The 18,856-nt window shown below is 34.8% G+C and overlaps 1 protein-coding gene across 1 annotated transcript in view; it reads left to right on the top strand.

The window, feature by feature from the left end:
• The window catches only part of PRKCI (protein kinase C iota), a 67,032-nt gene that overhangs the window by 32,839 nt on the left and 15,337 nt on the right, over positions 1-18,856 (top strand). Inside the window, exons 4-11 of the mRNA XM_021702579.1 lie at positions 512-562; positions 3,941-4,026; positions 5,344-5,484; positions 7,977-8,031; positions 9,123-9,181; positions 15,361-15,537; positions 15,981-16,078; positions 17,074-17,160. Of these exons, the coding sequence (XP_021558254.1) occupies positions 512-562; positions 3,941-4,026; positions 5,344-5,484; positions 7,977-8,031; positions 9,123-9,181; positions 15,361-15,537; positions 15,981-16,078; positions 17,074-17,160 (754 nt within the window). The remainder of the gene's footprint in view (positions 1-511; positions 563-3,940; positions 4,027-5,343; positions 5,485-7,976; positions 8,032-9,122; positions 9,182-15,360; positions 15,538-15,980; positions 16,079-17,073; positions 17,161-18,856) is intronic.

The following is an 18,856-nucleotide window of genomic DNA, read 5'->3' as shown; positions in this document are numbered from 1 at the left end:
TTTTTTTTTAAAGATTTTATTTATTTATTTGACAGAGACAGAGATAGCGAGAGCAGGAACACAAGCAGCGGGAGGGGGAGAGGGAGAAGCAGGCTTCCCCCCGAGGAGGGAGCCCGATGTGGGACTCGATCCCAGGACCCTGGGATCATGACCTGAGCTGAAGGCAGATGCTTAACGACTGAGCCACCCAGGCGCCCAGTACAACAAAGATTTAGGGAAATAGTAGTTAATGATTTCTCTAAGGACAAAAAAAAAAATCAATTGGTAACATAACAGGGACTAGCATGAATAATTTGAGCTTCTAGTGTGCTTGATTTTGGCTGTTCACTTTTCATGAAAACTTCTTTCATATAGCCTTGATAAATGAATCCCTTGAAAAAATATTACTGACCACATGCTAAAAGAGGGTCAGGTTGAAATTTGGGTCAGTTTTTTTGATATTAGAAATTAAAATTCTGTGTAATTTGTATGTTTTTAATTTGCTATATTAATTTAATTTAATTTCTTTCAGTCTTCCCTTGTGTACCAGAACGTCCTGGAATGCCCTGTCCAGGAGAAGACAGTGAGTGTGTATACACTTCACATCTTTGAGTGTATAGAGTTACTTACGGCACAATGGCACAAGTGAAAGGAAACCAGAAATAGAACTTTTAGTCTATTTGATTTCTTTTCCATTCTTTAGTCTAATTTAGACTATCTTAGCAACTGCCTAAATTCTCTGCTTTTGCCAGATGAAAATCAGGCAGTTCTTAGTTACAAGTTACTGACGTAAGGGTCTGTTGTGCATTTGAAAGGAAAATTAAGTGAATTTTAAGTCATGTTCCTTTTTGGTTTTTAATTTTGGAAATTTTCAAACCTATGGAGAAGTTGAAACAACATTGAAAACAAAGACACAAAGATATCCTTTGCCTTCATTGACCAATTATTAACATTTTCTCTGTTTGCTTTATCTCTGCATCTGTATGTGTTCACACATAGGCATACATGTATATACGTAAGAAACATGCTTGTTTTATTTTTATTTTTTTAGTGTACCATTTGAAAGTAACATGATGCTTCCTCTCTAAAGACTTGAGCATGTGTAGTTAGAAATTGTTCGGGATTTTCTTTTGAATGTCTAGGCTGATAGTTATCATTAGTGAGAAGAACTAAAAGAGTCAACTCTCTGGTCTGATGGAACTTAAATACGTAAACTTACTTACGATCGTAAGTTACTGCTTTTGATATTCAGTATAACTTATTAGTTGTGGATATTACTCATTTTCATTTCTGGTTTCTGCACATGGCCATGACTTTAGAAAGAATAGTGGTGTTTTCCCTTGAGTTAAGTAAAGTAGTTCTAAACTTTTAGTTCTGTGACTCTTTTGTTGTTGTTTTTTAAGATTTTATTTATTTATTTGAGAGAGAGAAAAAGAGAGAGAGCGGCAGGCAGAGGGAGAAGCAGGCTCCCTGCTGAGCAGGAAGCCTAATGTGGGACCCAGTCCCAGGATCCTGGGATCATGACCTGAGTCGAAGGTAGACGCTTAACCGACTGAGCCACCCAGGCACCCCAGTTCTGTGACTCTTCCTGCAACTTGGTGAAAAGGAAAAATTAAAGAGCTATGAATATTTATATAGAGTTGAATGGGGGCCATGTACTATATAGGAAATGGGGAAATTTAAGGAAGTAGGTAGAACCCTGAAGCAATAGTAAAAAATTTAGGTCTGGATTCAGTTAAGAATATTTTGCCGGAGTTCCAATGATGGATGGATCAAAGACTGAGCCACCCAGGCACCCCTAGGTTAAGATATGATTAACAGAAACTTTCTGCTTTGGTTACTCCTAACAGAGTAAATAAATAAATAAAAATAAAAGCATCTTTATTTATTTATTTATTTCAAGATTTTATTTATTCATTTGAGAGAGAGAGCACAAGCAGGGGGAGAGGCAGGGGGAGAGGGAGAAGCAGACACCCCACTGAGCAGGGAGTCCCAACGTGGGGCTCGATCCAGGCTCCCCAAGCATCTGTATTTACAGTTCTGTATTATGCTATCTTAAGATTTCTAATTCAGAGCATTTCAACTCGTTTTTTCTATCTTAATTTTAAATGATAAACCCAGTGCTACATCTGCTTTAAAATATGAGTTTAGAAACCTAATGGACTCTTTCTACCAGTATATTAACTATTGCTGTGGAATATTAATGACTAATAGACAGTATGTATAATAGTGATTGACTTACTTAACCAGAATTACACAGGTCAACTAGATTTGGTCTTATGGAACCTCTTAGTTTGTTTAGAAAAAGTATTAATATAAAAACCATTGGATTAAAGATTAATGGGGAGGGGCGCCTGGGTGGCTCAGTTCGTTCAGCCTCTGACTCTCATTTCAGCTCAGGTCATGATCTCAGGGTTACGAGATCAGCCCCACCTTAGTTCAGTGCTGGGCGTGGAGCCTGCTTAAGATTCTCTCTCTCCCTCTCCTTCTGCCCTCTCCCCGTCTAAAAAAAAAGATTAATGGGGAAGATATTCTTGTGGTTGCAAAGTGTCCCTTTTAGAGGATCTATGAAAGTAAGTAAAATGTACCTTTACAATGAAGAGAAGAAACAGTCACTGCCTATAACAGAGTGGTTGAACTGGGAGTCAGCAATCTGACATTTGTTTATCTTTTGATGTGATACAAGCAATACATATCACCTATATATTATTTTTGCCAAAAATATTTGATACGGATTCTAATGAGGAAACAGACAAATCCGGAATGTAGGACATAATATAAGACAACTGCCTGGACTCTTTAAAAAAAAATCAACATCACAAAGAATAAACAACAGCAAATATGGCAGCATGACCGTTTCAGCATGCATTCATGAGACAAAAAAAGTATAGCAACCGAAGGCAATGCTTGAGTCTTGATTGGATCCTGGAGAGAAAAAGAAAGCTATGAAAGATACTTTGAGGGCAAACAGGGCTATTTGCATTTGAGCTATCAGATGATATTGAATTAATGTTGATTTTCTTTTTTTTCTTTTTTAAAGATTTTATTTATTTATTTGAGAGAGAGAGAATGAGAGAGAGCACATGAGAGGGAGGAGGGTCAGAGGGAGAAGCAGACTCCCTGCCGAGCAGGGAGCCCGATGCGGGACTCGATCCCGGGACTTCAGGATCATGACCTGAGCCGAAGGCAGTTGCTTAACCAACTGAGCCACCCAGGCGCCCCTAATGTTGATTTTCTAAGACATGGTAATGGTATTAGGGTTAAGTAGAATTAGGGGAAACGCCCTTAATCTAAGGCAGTGAGTGGATACTTAGGTGTTTAAGGGTGAAGTGTTATATCTGCAACTTACTTTTAAATGATGCAGACATAAAAAAGGCATGTGTATAGAGAGGAAAGCAAATGCGGCATAATGTTAGATATTGGTAAGTCTACGTGAAGGATGCAGATGTTTATTATTCTGTTCTTTCAACTTTGTGGGCTTAAGATTTTTCAAAATTAAAGGTTGGGGGAAATTTTTTTTTTTAATTTTATTTATTTTACTTTTGTAAGAGTGAGAGAGTGAGCATGAGTGGGGGCTGGGGGCAGAGGGGGCAGAGGGAGAAGCAGACTCCCCCACTATTCAGGGAGCCCAATTCGGGACTTGATCCCAGGACTCTGGGATCATGACCTGAGCTGAAGGCAGACGCTTAATCGACTGAGCCACCCAGGTGCCCAAAAATTGGGGGGAAAATTAAAAGACAGAGAAGACTGAATAGTAATTTTTAATACATTTTTACTCCATGGGCTTTGTTTTCATTTAGTCCCTTGGTGAATCTATTTTATTTTTTTCACTTTCAGGTTTTTATCAGGATATTTTTTTCTTGAAGTGAATATCATGAAAAAAAATCACAGACTTAATTATAAAAAGACTTTTATTCACAGTTGCTCTTTTTTCTTTTTTTAACTTTTTATCTCTCTTTAGAATCCATCTACCGCAGAGGTGCACGCCGCTGGAGAAAGCTTTATTGTGCAAATGGCCACACTTTTCAAGCCAAGCGTTTCAACAGGGTAAACCTTAGTTTGTTAAATATTAATAATTTGAGATAACTATTTTTTTCCTCACTACTGTGAAAGAAAAGTAGTCTTGTTTTCCCTTTTAAAGGAGTCAGTAGGGTGACAACATTCCCAGTTTGCCTGGGGCAGTATTCCTGTTATCTTCAGGTAATTTTTAATAGCATCTCCTTTCACTCTTAAAAATACCCCTGACTGAATTATATAGTTACCTTAGCTAAAAGAAAGTTGCCTTTTTTACTATAATTCCAGACAACCAGAAAATAAGCAAAGTTTATTTTGCAAACCTTTTAGTGTCATTTTAACTTCCACTGTTTCAAAAATAATTGCAAACCATTTACCTAGCTTTTACTATGTACCAGGTACTTTTCCAAATGCTTGACATCTATTGACCCATTTAATCTTTACAACAACCTTGTGAGATAGGTACTATGTATTTCTGTTTTATAGATGAAAAAGCTGAGGTGTGGGGCGGTTAAATAACTTGCCCAAGATGACACAGCTAGTAAGTGGCAGAGCCAAGGTTTGAAAGAAGTTGATTGTTTTTAACTACTCTTGATATCTACAAATACATGGACCCCATTTCCATTGTAAAAGTAGTGCCATGTTCTGAATTCATTCACGTAAATAAAAGCTATGACCCGAGGTTCCCAAAATCCTTTTCCCAGTAGCCCTGATATTTAAAAAGCTTTGAAATGAGCAAGTCACTTCAGGAATTGCTCTGAGAGCAGGGCTTTGGTTTGACCTCTGACCAGTCTGGAAGGTTTATGTTTGCTTGGGAGTCCTTGCATAGCTTTTTCTGCCTATGTTTTTCAAGTTTAATTCACTTTTACTATTTTCAATACTCTGAGTTTATGTGAAGACTAAAAATTCTTGAACTTATAACAGAAAACAACATGGTTGCAGATTTCATTCTTGCAAATAAAACTCTTTTCTGTTTATTTTTCTGTGACCATCATAGCTTTGGAAAAGTTATGTATGATGAAGGCAATTGAGTTAGAGAAGAAAGCCACTTATTTTCACTTTTTTTGTTTGTTTGTTTGAGAGAGCGAGTGAGTGGATGGGGGTGGGAGGGGCAGAGGGAGAGGAAGAGAGAGAATCCCAAGCAGGTTCCACACCCAGCGTGGAGCCCTGACACATGGCTAGATTCTCACCACCCTGAGATCATGCCCTGAGCCGAGATCAAGATTCAGACACTTAAACTGACTGAGCCACCCAGCCACCCCTTATTTTCACTATTTTATCAGCAAACTGTTGGCAAATGATTATGACTTTTTATTTGTTAATAAAATACTGTTGAATTACTCTTTCCAGCGTGCCCACTGTGCCATCTGTACTGACCGAATATGGGGACTTGGACGTCAGGGATATAAGTGCATCAACTGCAAACTCCTGGTTCATAAGAAGTGCCACAAACTTGTCACCATCGAATGTGGGCGGCATTCTATGCCACCGGTAAGACACAACTGTCTTATTTTAATAGAACATTTTCAGTAACACTGCTAGGACAGAGAGCTAAAATACAGAGGTGGTAAGGAATCACAGTTCAACAGTGTTGTTACAGAATGTAACTTTACAGTCCAGTTGACATATTGTGAGTTTTGGAATTGTTATTATAAATTTGTTTATGGTATGTAGTTAACTTCTTGATTTAATCTGCTACAAAATCTGGTTAAATTAGGAAGAGGTAGGGAGAACTATTTAAGAAACTCTTTTCTCTTAAGATAAACTCATTAGTTTGTAGCTCTCATTGTTTTAGCATCTACACTAAACAGAGATCAGGTAAGAACAGTCAGAGGCTTCATGTTTGCTATTTAAAGTGTGAGATTACTGGGGAGTTTTTGAATTTAAAATTTTTATTTTCACTTTCTATTTTATTTTATTTCTTATTTTTTAAAGATTTTATTTATTTATTTGACAGAGACACAGTGAGAGAGGGAACACAAGCAGGGGGAAGTGTGAGAGGGAGAAGCAGGCTTCCTGCTGAGCAGGGAGCCCGATGAGGGGCTCGATGCGGGGCTCGAACCCAGCACCCTGGGATCATGACCCGAGCCGAAGGCCAGACGCTTAACGACTGAGCCACCCAGGCACCCCTCGCTTTCTATTTTAAATATGCAGTTACAACATGTTCATAATAGAAAATATAGATAAAGAAAGAAAAATTACATAAAAATCCCCCATGAGATCTACTGTCTAAAGGTAATTGTCTTCTGGTGTATATCCTTCCAGAACTTTTTCTTTGCAAATTTATATGCATAAATACTTGAAATTTTCCATATAGAAAATTTCTATATGGAAGATTTTCTATATGGAAAAATTTTAAATATTTTTGTAGATATAACAGTATAATGAACTTCCATATACCAGTCACCCGGCTTCAGTAGGTACCAGCTCATGACCAGTCCTATTTCAGCTATGCCCCCACGCATATAACCTGCTTTCATCCTGTATTATTTTGAAACAAATCTAAAAGGTAAGGACTCTTTAAAAACTAAAAAGAGAATTCCATGTTCAATGTTCAAAATTTAATTTGCCTCATAAATGTGAAAATTTTGTTTTTACAGTTTTCATTCTGAATCAGGATCTAAATGTAGTCCATATCTGCAGTTGACTGATATGTGTCCTAGATATTTTTTAACTTACTGATTCTTCCTTCCATCTCTCTCTCTCTCTTTCCCCCACCCCTTAAAATTTAAATATAGCAGAAATTATGTTGTCATTTAAAGTGTTACAGTATTTTTCTCTTTGCTTCTTTATGGTTATGTTTAAAATGTTCCCCTGTCCTCTTTAATTTCTGTGTATTACAGTTGGACCTAGAAGTTTTGTAGATTGTTTTTGAGACTGCTTCATAGAAGGTGGAGTGTTTATTAGAATGTGCATAATGTTTGAGTCTCATTCTTTTACATAGTTTTTAACAAAAGTGAGATATATATACTGTTTTCTAACCCATTTTTTTCACTTAACTTTATATCTTGGTCACCTTTCCATATCTATCTATATCCTTATCAATTTTAGAATAATTTGTTATATATCTATGTCATAATTTACTTAACCTGTTCCCCATGATTGTACATTTGAGTTGTTTTCTACATTTTCCTGTAACGAAAATCATAAATGAACTTTCTGGTAAATAAATCTTACTATTTCCTTAAGGATCCAGAAGTAAATTAGTGGCTTAAAGGATATGCATTTTTAAAAAGATCTGAATGCAGGGGCCTGGGTGGCTCAGTTAGTTAAGCATCTGCCTCTTGATTTCAGCTCAGGTCATGATCTCAGGGTTGTGAGCTCCATGCTGTGTATGGAGCCTGCTTAGGATTCCCTCTTTCCCTTTCCCTCTGTCCCTCCCTACCCCGCCTGAAGAAAAAAAAAAAAAAGATCTGGATGCATCTTTCTAAATTGTCTTCTAGAATGAGTACACCATATTTATTCATAGTATCTTCTTTGGACATTGTGAATGTAGGTTATTATTGGTGGCTCTTTGGCATTAGAATTATTTAGCTAGTTCATATAAGCTCAGGAGGGGGTTTGTCGTTAGGGAGGTGAAAATCTCATCTTAAGGAAAAAAACAAGGCCAAAAATTGTGAATGTTATTTAGGTTACTGTTGATATTCTTGAGTAGTCTTTTTTTTTTTTAAAGATTTTATTTATTTATTTGACAGAGAGACAGTGAGAGAGGGAACATAAGCAGGGGGAGTGGGAGAGGGAGAAGCAGGCTCCCCGCTGAGCAGGGAGCCCGATGCGGGGCTCCATCCCAGGACCTTAGGATCATGACCTGAGCTGAAGGCAGATGCTTAACCTACTGAGCCACCCAGGCACCCCAAGTTATATCCTTTCAAGTTTAAATTTTAATATGCTGTGTCTCGTTGAAATAATGTTTCTGAATTTATAGTGGTATTGGGATTTAGAAAGAACCCACTAAGTTACTGTGTCTTTGGAAATGTTTGCAGGAACCAATGATGCCCATGGACCAGTCATCCATGCATTCAGACCATGCACAGACAGGTAAGAATGACACTGGCAGGAACCATTGTTCATCAACAGAGTATCATTTAAAGACTTCTTTAGGTGATTCTTTAACTTAAGTTTAAAACCAGTTATGTTCTTCCCAAATTAAAAGTTAGTTAACCCTATTTTGCAGTGGTACTGTCAGTCACAATATTTAACCTTTGGCGTTTTAAGAAGACAACTGTGTAAACTACAACAAATGACTCTTTTCTCTAATTCAGATAAATTTCTTCTAAGACTTCTTTTAAATTGAGCAAACCAGTTTTTTTCAACAATGAAACATACTGATTTTGTGGGTCATGTTGAATGTTCGGGTGATCTGTTTTTATTAAAAGCTTTATTATCAGAAGTGAAATTTTGTAAAAGACACAGAGATGCAGTATTGAAAATTCAAAATAGATCATGTGACCTCAGATGTCAAATAGATACAGAACCTTAAATATATATCTGCGAAGTTTGGGGAGCAATTAACTGGGCAGAGCGTACTGATCTCAGATGAATCCAGAAAGGGAAGGTGAGGGAGTTTTTCTGGAAGGACAGAATATAGTTTCTTGTTCATGCAAGAAGCTGGTTATATGAAATGTGGGGGGTTTTTTGGCCTGAAGTAGCTTTAAGGAATAGATACCTAGAGTTCAATCTTTGTCAGTTCTTTACTTGACCTATGTGGTTTGGTAGTTAGGAACATTTTGAGTATGAAGGAAGTGAGGAGTAAAAACCAAAGGCACCTATCTCTATGCCTTAGTCATATTAAAATAACTGAATAAGGTTTATAGTCACCCTTATAGAAGGAATTGATTAATTTGTGAAGAGGAGAAATATTTTCAAAATACCAAAAATATTTGTTAAGATCAGTACTTGGCTGCTAATTGGTTCTTGCTCTCCCCTCTCATTAAAGATTAGGATTTAACTCACGAATACATACAATTTATTACTAGTAGACAGATACTCAATTTTAAATAATGAAAACTTATTCTGAAAAACTTAAATCATGAGAACATTTTAAGTCAAACTCAGTTAATGGGTGCTATGTTTTTCTCTTTTTTTTTTTTTTTCTTTTTTTCCCCCCATGTTTGGGATTGTGTTTTCAGTAATTCCATATAATCCTTCAAGTCATGAGAGTTTGGACCAAGTTGGTGAAGAAAAGGAGGTAAGATAATCAGTTTTATTTTATATTACATCATCAGCTTTTTAATAAGACTTGACAGTTAAAAAATATGACAATTAACTTGCTTAGATTTTAAATCATAATGGTAAAATGCAGGAATGATGTTTAATGATGCTAAAGTTCTATTCTGATTTAATCTAATAATTATTAATTTCATTTAAATTAAATCTGGTGAGATAACTTCTCTTCTTTTTTTAACAAGAGAAAATAAAATTTAATAGCATACAGGGATAACTTATTTCATTTTAAGATAGCATAACCTAAAAAATATAATTAAGAATGAGGTTTAGAATACTTGGTAGTATTGTTAAGATATATTATAAATCCTTCCATCTTATGAGCTAATTGTTTATTTAAAGTATAAATGATAAGCATCTTAACTGCTATTTTTTCTATTAAACATTTGATCAGCTTTTAAAGCAATAGGGTTTTTTAATTAAAATGTGTAATTAAAATTTTTTTTTTTAAAAAGCTTGTAGTAAAAAAGATTTATCATGCCTCACGCCTTCAACTCCCACTTTGACTTCTGCGAGGCAACTCTTTTTAATCATTTGTAGTTGTGCCTATAATGTTTATACCTCTGTTTTTCAGTTTTCCAACTTTATATATTTTAGGCCATCAAGATTTAGTTCACAGTACCTCCCCCTTTTCTCTTCTCTTTCGTTTGATAGGTGCATTATGTTTTACTCATGGTTACCTTAAAAAAAAAAACCCAACGTTTTATTATGGAAGATTTCAAATGTAATTAGAAGTAAACAGAGTAGTATAACAAAGCCCCTTTATCCATTACCCAGATAAAACAAATTATCAGTATACAGCCAGTGTTGTTTTGTCTACCCACTTCCTTCACTACTGTATTACCTTGAAGCACATCTGTTGATTCCGTATTTAATCTCCTATCTTAGTTTTTTTGTTCTATTTAAGTCAATACCTTGACTCTCCTTTAGCTATTCCTTCTCTTTCTTCCAACTTTCCTCTCTTACATAAATACATATTTATTTATTTATTTTATTTTATTTTATTTTTTTTAAGATTTTATTTATTTATTCAGGAGAGACAGAGAGAGAGAGAAAGAGGCAGAGGGAGAAGCAGGCTCCCTGCCGAGCAGAGAGCCCGATGCGGGACTCGATCCCAGGACCCTGGGATCATGACCTGAGCCGAAGGCAGACACTTAACCATCTGAGCCACCCAGGCGCCCTACATACATATTTATTTTTACATTGCCAAGGTTGTTAACGTTTATAATCTGTCCTGCAACCGTAACTACATCTTCCGTATTTTGTTCACAAGTTGAATGAATCATTCAAAAGAAGAAATTCTCTATTCTTCTAGCACCATGAATTGCTAATATTTCTTTTCAATCCTTGACACTCTTTTACAGCTTTTTGTTCTTTTTGGAGTTTCTCATTGCCTTTATTGTTATTGTTTATTGGTTTGGTTGTTTACCAAAGACTTATTTGTTTGTATCATCAAGATTTGTAATATATTTTAAAATTGAAGAATGACATACAATGAAGTACACAAACCATGAGTATATAGCTAGATGAATTTTCAGAGTGGACACTGTGTAATGACCACCGTGATCAGGAAATAGGATCTACTAATATCCCATGAACCCATCATGTGCCTTCTCCCAGTCACTAACACCCCCTTCTCACTATGGTCTTTACACCAGAGATTAATTTTGCTTTTCCCCCAAACTTCATATGAATGGATTCATACAGTATGTAGTTTGTGTGTGTGTCTGGTTTCTTTTGCTCAATATTGTGTTTGTGAGATTCAGTCATGTTTCATGTAGTTGTATTTCATTTATTTTCACTGTTGTTTCAATTTATGTATTTTAATATTGATCCCCCCCCGATTGGGATTATTATGATATGCTGTTATGAACATTCTTGTAAGTGGAATTTGGCACATACACATAAACATTTCTGTTAGGTATATAATTAGTGGAATTCCTGAGTCAAGAGTAACTGAACTTTAGTAGATAATACCAAACAGTTTTCCAAAGAGCTTGTATCAATTTGTACTTTCACCAATAATGTGTGTTTAATTGGCTCCACAAATCTGTCAGCATTTTGTATGGTCTATCTTTTTAATTTTAGTGAATCTGTTGAATGTGTAGTGGTAGTCATTATAGTTTTTTAATGTGCATTTCCTTGCTGCACAACTTTTCATATATTTATTGGCCATTGGGTATCATTTTTAGTTAGGTGTCTTTTTTTTAAATGAGTGGTCTTTGTTATGTTGATTTAAAGGACTTCTTTGTATTTCTTGACATTATTAGCCTTTTATCAGTTATATTTGCAAATATATTCTCCCACTCTATGGCTAGTATTTTCACCTTGTTAATGGTATCTTTTGATGAATAGATGTACTTGATTTTTAATGTAGTGAAATACATTCATCTTTTCCTTTTTGGTAGTGCTTTTGGGCCTTAAGAACTCTGTTTTTCCCAAGGTTATTGAAGATATTGAAAAGGCTGTACCTTCCCCCATTACTCTGCAAAGCTATCTCTTCATCAATTATATACTCATTGCATGATATAATTCTGGATTCTCTTTTATTTTTTATTTTATTATTAGCGGATATCATGCTTCATGATTACTATAGCTTTATAATAAGTCTACCTAGTAAAATTCTTCTACTTTGCTGTTCTGGGGCTTATCTTGGCTACTCTTTCTGGCTTTTTGAATTTCCATGTAAATTTTAGAATCAGTTTGCTGGTTTCCACAAAATCAAGCAAATAAACCAAACCTATTGATACATTTCAGAAAAAGTGACATCTTTACAATATGAAATCTTCAAACCATGAGCATGATATATTCCTTCACTTATTTAGGTCTTCCTTAAATTCTGGCAATGTTTTATAGTGTTCAAAGTCTTTGAACTATAGGTATTGGATGTAAATGGTATTATTTTAAAATATAATTGTCTATTTAATACTGTTATATAGAAATAAGGTTTTTTTTCCTAAATTGCCTTTTATCCCGACACCTTGCTACCTATTAATGCTGATAGCTTATCTATAGATAACTTTAGGTTTTCTACATATATAATCATCTTATCAGTGAATAACAGTATCATTCCTTCCTTTTCAAATCTTATAGACTTGTAGTTTTCTTGCCTTATTGAATCAGCAAGGACCTCTACAGATGACCAAAATGATGTTGAAAAGTAGTCATCAGATATCATTGTCTTGTTATATATCTCAGAGGAAATCTAGTATTTCATCAATAAGTTTGATGTTTGCTACAGGTTTTTATTTTATAGATACCCCTTATCAAAATGAGGGAGTTTGTTTCTAGTTTGCTAAGACTTGTGTCTTTATCATGACAAGATGTTGGATTTTATCAAAAACATTTTATGACATTTCTGGAGTTGATCATATGTAAATTTCATTAATTTTCAATTGTTGAGCCTATTTTTCATTTCTGGAATAAACTCCATGTGTGTCATGATATATAATTCTTTTATATACTGGTGGATCTGATTTGCCAATATTTAGGTTTTGTTTTTTATTTTCTTTTAAAAATTAATGTGAGTCATTGACCTGTAATTTCCCTGTTTTAAATTGGATTGCCTAGTTTTGGTGTCATAAAATGATTTTGGAATTTTTTGTATTCCTGAAAAGAATTCCTATAAGATTGCATTCTTTCTTCTTCTTTTTTTTTTTAAAGATTTTATTTATTTATTTGACAGAGAGAGCGTACAAGCAGGGGGAGTAGGAGAGGCAGAGGGAGAAGCAGGCTCCCCACGGAGCAGGGAGCCCAATGCGGAACTCGATCCCAGGACTCTGGGATCATGACCTGATCCAAAGGCAGACGCTTAACCGACTGAACCACCCAGGCGCCCTGCATTATTTATATTTTTTAAAAAGTTCATCAGAAAAGCACTCTGGGCTTGGAGTTTTCTTTTTGGGAAGGATTTTAATTCTGTAATTTATGTCTGAATAGATCTGGGACAATTTAGATATCTCTATTTTGTCTTGCGTTTATGTTATTCTTAGGAATTTGTTTAACCTAAATTTTCAGGTTTTTATTGACATAAAGTTGTCCATTTCTGAGAATATGAAATGACATCCTTTTTTATTCCTGATAAAATTTATTGTGCATTCCCTTTTTCTTCATCATTCTTGGCAGGGGGATATCCATTTATTAGTCTTTTCAGAGAACTAACTTTTGGTTCTTCTCTATTGAATGCTTATCTACTATTCTAGTGCATTGATTTCTCCTCTGATTATCTCCTTATGCTTTTTTGTCATTCACTGTAAAGTATATCTTAATCTCTATTATGATTTCTTCTTTGATCAGAGCATAACTTTAAAGTATACTGATTTTTACATATTTGGAAAATTTTTTAACATCTAACTTAATTCCTCTACAAATCAGAAATGCATTGGGTGTGATTTCTGTCCTTTAAATTTTGTTGAAACTTGCTTGAAGGCCAAGCACATAGGCATTGGTATATGTTCCATACGTATTTTCAAATACAGTATGTTTTATAGTTATTGGGTGTGGTGTTCTGTACAGGTCAGTTAGGTCAAGATTATTAACAATGTTATTCCATCTCTGTGACCTCACTGACTGCTTGCTCTTTCTCAACCACAAGGTTACATTATAGATTTGTCTGTTCCTTGTTTGTTTTGTTAGCTTTTGCTTTATATATTTGAGGCCATGTTATTAAATACATACAAATTTAGAATCATATTATCTTCTGTTGGATTAACACCTTTTCATCATGAAATATCCCTTTCTGTTTATAGTAATGCTTTTTGCCTTAAAGTCCTTATGTTAGATAATTGCTATGTAACAAATAATCTCAAAATTTAGTGACTTAAAACAACAAGATTTATAATGTCATAGTTTCTATGGGTCAGGAATCTAAGCATGACTTATCTGGGTCCTTTGCCCCAGAATCACATACAGGTGCTGGCAAGGACTGCTTTTATCTCAAAGCTTGACTGGGAAGAAGCCGCTTCCACACTTACCTAATTGTTGGCAGGATTCTGTTCCTTGCCAGGTGGGCCTCTCTGTAAGGCAGCTTACAACAAAGTAGCTTGCTTTATTTCATCAGAGCAAGTAAGCAGTAAGATCCAGAGGGAGTGAATGCTAGCAGAACAGAACTCAGTCATGTCATTCTCTTTTATAGTTCCCAGTTAACCATATTTAAAGTCTGTATATTGCCTTATCTTCTTACCATTCTGTGCTTTCTTAATCTGCTCTAATCTGATTTCTTTCACTCCTCTTTATTTATCCTTGTTACCACATCGGATTTTTATTTCTAGATTTTTGTAAATGACCCTTCTCTTGAAAAATCATTCTCCTTCAGTTTTCATAATTTTTTTTTTCCGATTTGTGCTTACTCGTTTTTCTTAAAATTTGCTCTTTGCTTTTCTTGATACTCTTCACTTGAGAAAATTCATACTTAATTCTTATGGGTACATCTGTTGATTGTATGTGGAGGATTTTGCAGATATGTTTAAAAAGATTATCTTTGGTCTTCTCTATAAATTACCAGAAGCCTAAGTTTTTAGTTGTAAATGAATTAAAAGGCTAATGTTCTCATTCCAAAGGAGCCTGGGTACTGTGTAGAAAAAATGTTTTCCATTAGTTAAGCTGCCTCATGCTTGTTTTCTGTCTATAGCTTCTAAAAATGTCTCTGAATGTGTCCTCCCATTAGTTCAGATGTCATATATCAAGCTTCCAGTGGACTCTTTAATCTTGATATCCCATTGTAGCTTGTATCTTCAGGATGAAAAAGCAAGCCTATTATCTCAACAGCTCTGTCAATCTTATCCTGTGTGCACACTTTGTTTTTCTGTCAGTAGTACCTCCAATCTCCCGGTCATCAAAGTTAGTGTCATTTTTTAAATTCATGTATCTTCATTGCCTCCAGACCCAAAATTTGTCAGATCTTAAGATACCCTTTAACACTTCTCAGATGTCAACTTCCTATCATTATCCCTCTGACCTCAGCTCATGAATTCATCCTACCTGTTGCGTAGTTAGATTATATCGTATGATGTAAGAAAAGAACTATTAAGAACTTAAATCATCAGATATTTTAAAATCATCTTAGGTATAACCAGGGCTTAGAAATATAATGTATTATGCAAAATTCCTCTAGGTATAACTCTTTGATGTAAATGTTCTCAACAGGCAATGAATACCAGGGAAAGTGGCAAAGCTTCATCCAGTTTAGGTCTTCAGGACTTTGATTTGCTTCGGGTAATAGGTAGAGGAAGTTATGCCAAAGTACTATTGGTGCGATTGAAAAAAACAGATCGTATTTATGCAATGAAAGTTGTGAAAAAAGAGCTGGTCAACGATGATGAGGTAAGCACAATGATTTATTATTTCTGAACTGTTAAATTGGCTTAGGTGTACTATTTCAGAGAAAACCTCAATGTTTGTGTCTTATAATTTCAGTCTATTCTAAATATATGCTTCAAACAGATTACATAAGATAGATTTAATGTAATGTGATGATTTAATGTAATGTAATGATGATTTTTAAAAAATAAAAATCAAACCATATTATTATCAAGGGAAAGTACGGGAGCTTTGTAAAAGTTTTTTAGACCGTTTCATAATACTGAAAGATTTATTGGTGGTGTTTCTCTATTTGTATATAAGCTCTTGTTTCATGATTATCAGTGCTTTTGGTATTTAGCCTAGTTACTAATTGCGTATGTGGTAAATGAATTACTAAGAACAAATTTATCATAGTTTTGATGATAATTCAGTTTGACATAGATTTCTTCCATATTTTGAAATAGGATATTGATTGGGTACAGACGGAGAAGCATGTTTTTGAGCAGGCATCCAATCATCCTTTTCTTGTTGGGCTGCATTCTTGCTTTCAGACAGAAAGCAGGTAAGATTGAAAGATAATGGAATAATTACTGGGCTTTACACATTTTGGTATATTAGACAATGACAGCTGCTTTCTATTGTAAGCCTGAAGTGGAAGACGTGGAGATGGACACAACAGTACTATGCTTAAAATTTCCTACTACTCAGACTCCAATCAGTGATATCATTTTAACATTGGAGTGGCATTAGGAAATTACCCATTTTAGGCAAAAAAAAAAAAAAAAAAAAAATCAAGTCATAAATATCTCCAAGATTCTAGTTTTAGTACTTAAAGTTTCCTAAGGTTTAACTAGAGGGAGAAATCCTAACTTCTTTACCTTAAGTGACAGTTGAAAATGACTTATCTTGCAAATGCTAAAATTGGGGTGAGAGTGAGAGGCTCTGGATTGCTAGTGGTACTACTTTCAAATAGAAGACACAGTTTACACAATTATGCTGGTTTATTTTCTTGTATCTTCTGTGATTAAACAGCTTTCGACTCCAACTACCCTTTGTTTCCACCAAATTCCTGGAATGTTTGTTAAGGGTAAATCTATAGAATGCTCTCTATGTTGTAACTGGTCTCTGTAGTATTTAAAATGCAAAGTGACAGTGCCTTATTTTGGATCTTGGTTTCATGTGCTCTCTCCTGCATTTATTTATTTTTTTTAAGCCTGACATGTAAAGTTCCTGGATTTAAGCCTTGCTGATTTTCTTTTCTTTTTTTTTTCTTAATTAAAAAATACTTTTTTTCTCCAAGTTTTTATTTAAATTCCAGTTAGTTAACATACAGTGTGATATTAGTTTCAGGTCTGTAATATAGTGTATCAACACTTTCATACAACACCTGGTGCTCCTTGCAAGTACCCTCCTTAATCCCTACCACCTCTGCCCCTGCCCACCTCCCCTCTAGTAACCATCACTTTGTTCTCTAGAGTTAAGAGTCTGTTCCTTGGTTTGCCTCTTCCCCCCACCCCACATTCATTTGTTTTGTTTCTTATCTCTCCTGTGTTTTAGATTGTTCTTTGTCATAGAGTATGTAAATGGAGGAGATCTAATGTTTCATATGCAGCGACAAAGAAAACTTCCTGAAGAACATGCCAGGTAAATATGTACTGTTTGTGTTAGATTTTTGCTGGAGGTGGGGCTGGGCGGGGGGAGGGTTGGGGGTAGGGAATGCTATGGGACTTTTTATGTGCCACTGGTTGAAAAGATTAGATAAATTATTTATTTTGATGCTAGTTTTTTGTAAGTCATGTAGGAGCTAAGATAAAAGTTAGTTTACATTATAATATATATTAATATAAGCAGTTGAAAAGTATAAACAGTGTTAAAGGGAGAACCTTTAGTTTACTAAACCCAGTTATTTAAAAATACTTTGTCTATTCAATGTCCACAACTGAAATAATTGATGAATTTACACTTATTCATCTAAGGTTTGCAGTGATCTCTGACAGTTTTTCATTGATTCTTATTCATATATACTAGAGTAATAGAACAATTCCTTTTAAGCTATTATGTAATTCTGACTATTCTTCCTGTAATTATAATTTCTGAATTTTTCTGCCTTTGACTTTTTTTTTTCTCTCATCTCATGCCTGTTGATAAAAAAGAGAAAAGATCATTAAATATTATTTACTTATTTATTTTGTGTCTTTAATTTGATATTATTATATAAGACTGTAAATTGCTTATATGTTGGAGGAGTTAGGTGGGGAAGGATCATGGCCTTGGATAAGTTTAATTCATCTGTGCCATGTATTGCTTTGTTTTTACTCAGAATTAGGAATAATCCTCACCCTTTTGTGTTCCATAAAAGTAATGCCAAAATGAAGCATATGAGTTTGTATATGCATGTAATAAAGGTTAAAGATATTATTTTTATAAATACTTGTTTCATGGAAATCTTGCAAGGACGTTGATTATTTCTTGTCAAAAAGAGATAATATCCTTCAATTTTATAAGGTAGAAATTGTACTAATCTAATCTTGGACCAAACTGTGTTTTGTTTTGTTAATTTCCTGTATTTAGTCTTTATTAAATGATCCCCCTTTATAGCAGAGCCGCAAATGATATTTCTAATTGTGACCATAGCCTGTATTTGTTCCTTGTTTGTTCAGTGGGACTTGGGGAAAGTAGTTTTTACTGTATTCAAGTGCCAGTTCTGGTTTTATTTCATCTTTACTTTTCTGGGAACCAAAGTGCAAAATAAAGGCTTAGGTTCTCTATGCATAGAATTAAGTAGCTGAGAAGGTATGTGTTAAGCACCTCGAACCATGATCATGGTAACATTCACCACAGTAGCCATAAACCAACTTGGGTGTTTCGTTTTCATTATTCAGGTCAAAAGTTCTCATTATAACCAATGAGTTAGTAGCAGTTCTAAAAAGCTCTTTAATATTAAATGGTATGGTTGTAGAATAATTTAATTCCCTCTCTAGAATTTTGGTATGGATTTTATAGTTTGAGTAGAACTTTTAGTATTTTTTCTATTCTAGACCAATCAGTGACTCTTAGCATTTGGGGAGAGCATTGGTCTCTTAGAGAAGTGATGAAAGCTGTGGAAACCCTATAGAAGCGGTATAAGTACTCATGTACATACCACCGTGCCTCTGGTTGTAGCAGCAGAGGTCTGGCCAAGGACCCAGATTAAGAACTTCTGTTCAAGACTTGCAGATTAATAATTTTATGACAAGTACGAGTTTCATGTAGACTGGAACTTTTATAATTGTCTTCTGGGCTTAGATGTTTTAAAGTGGTACTTCAATTTGTGTTTTGGTATTGTTTCTAAAAACATTGG

The sequence above is a fragment of the Neomonachus schauinslandi genome, chromosome 1 (assembly GCF_002201575.2).
Source record: "Neomonachus schauinslandi chromosome 1, ASM220157v2, whole genome shotgun sequence".
NCBI lineage: Eukaryota > Metazoa > Chordata > Mammalia > Carnivora > Phocidae > Neomonachus > Neomonachus schauinslandi.
Note: the sequence above shows the minus strand (reverse complement) of the source record. Positions and strands in the feature narration are given on the sequence as shown.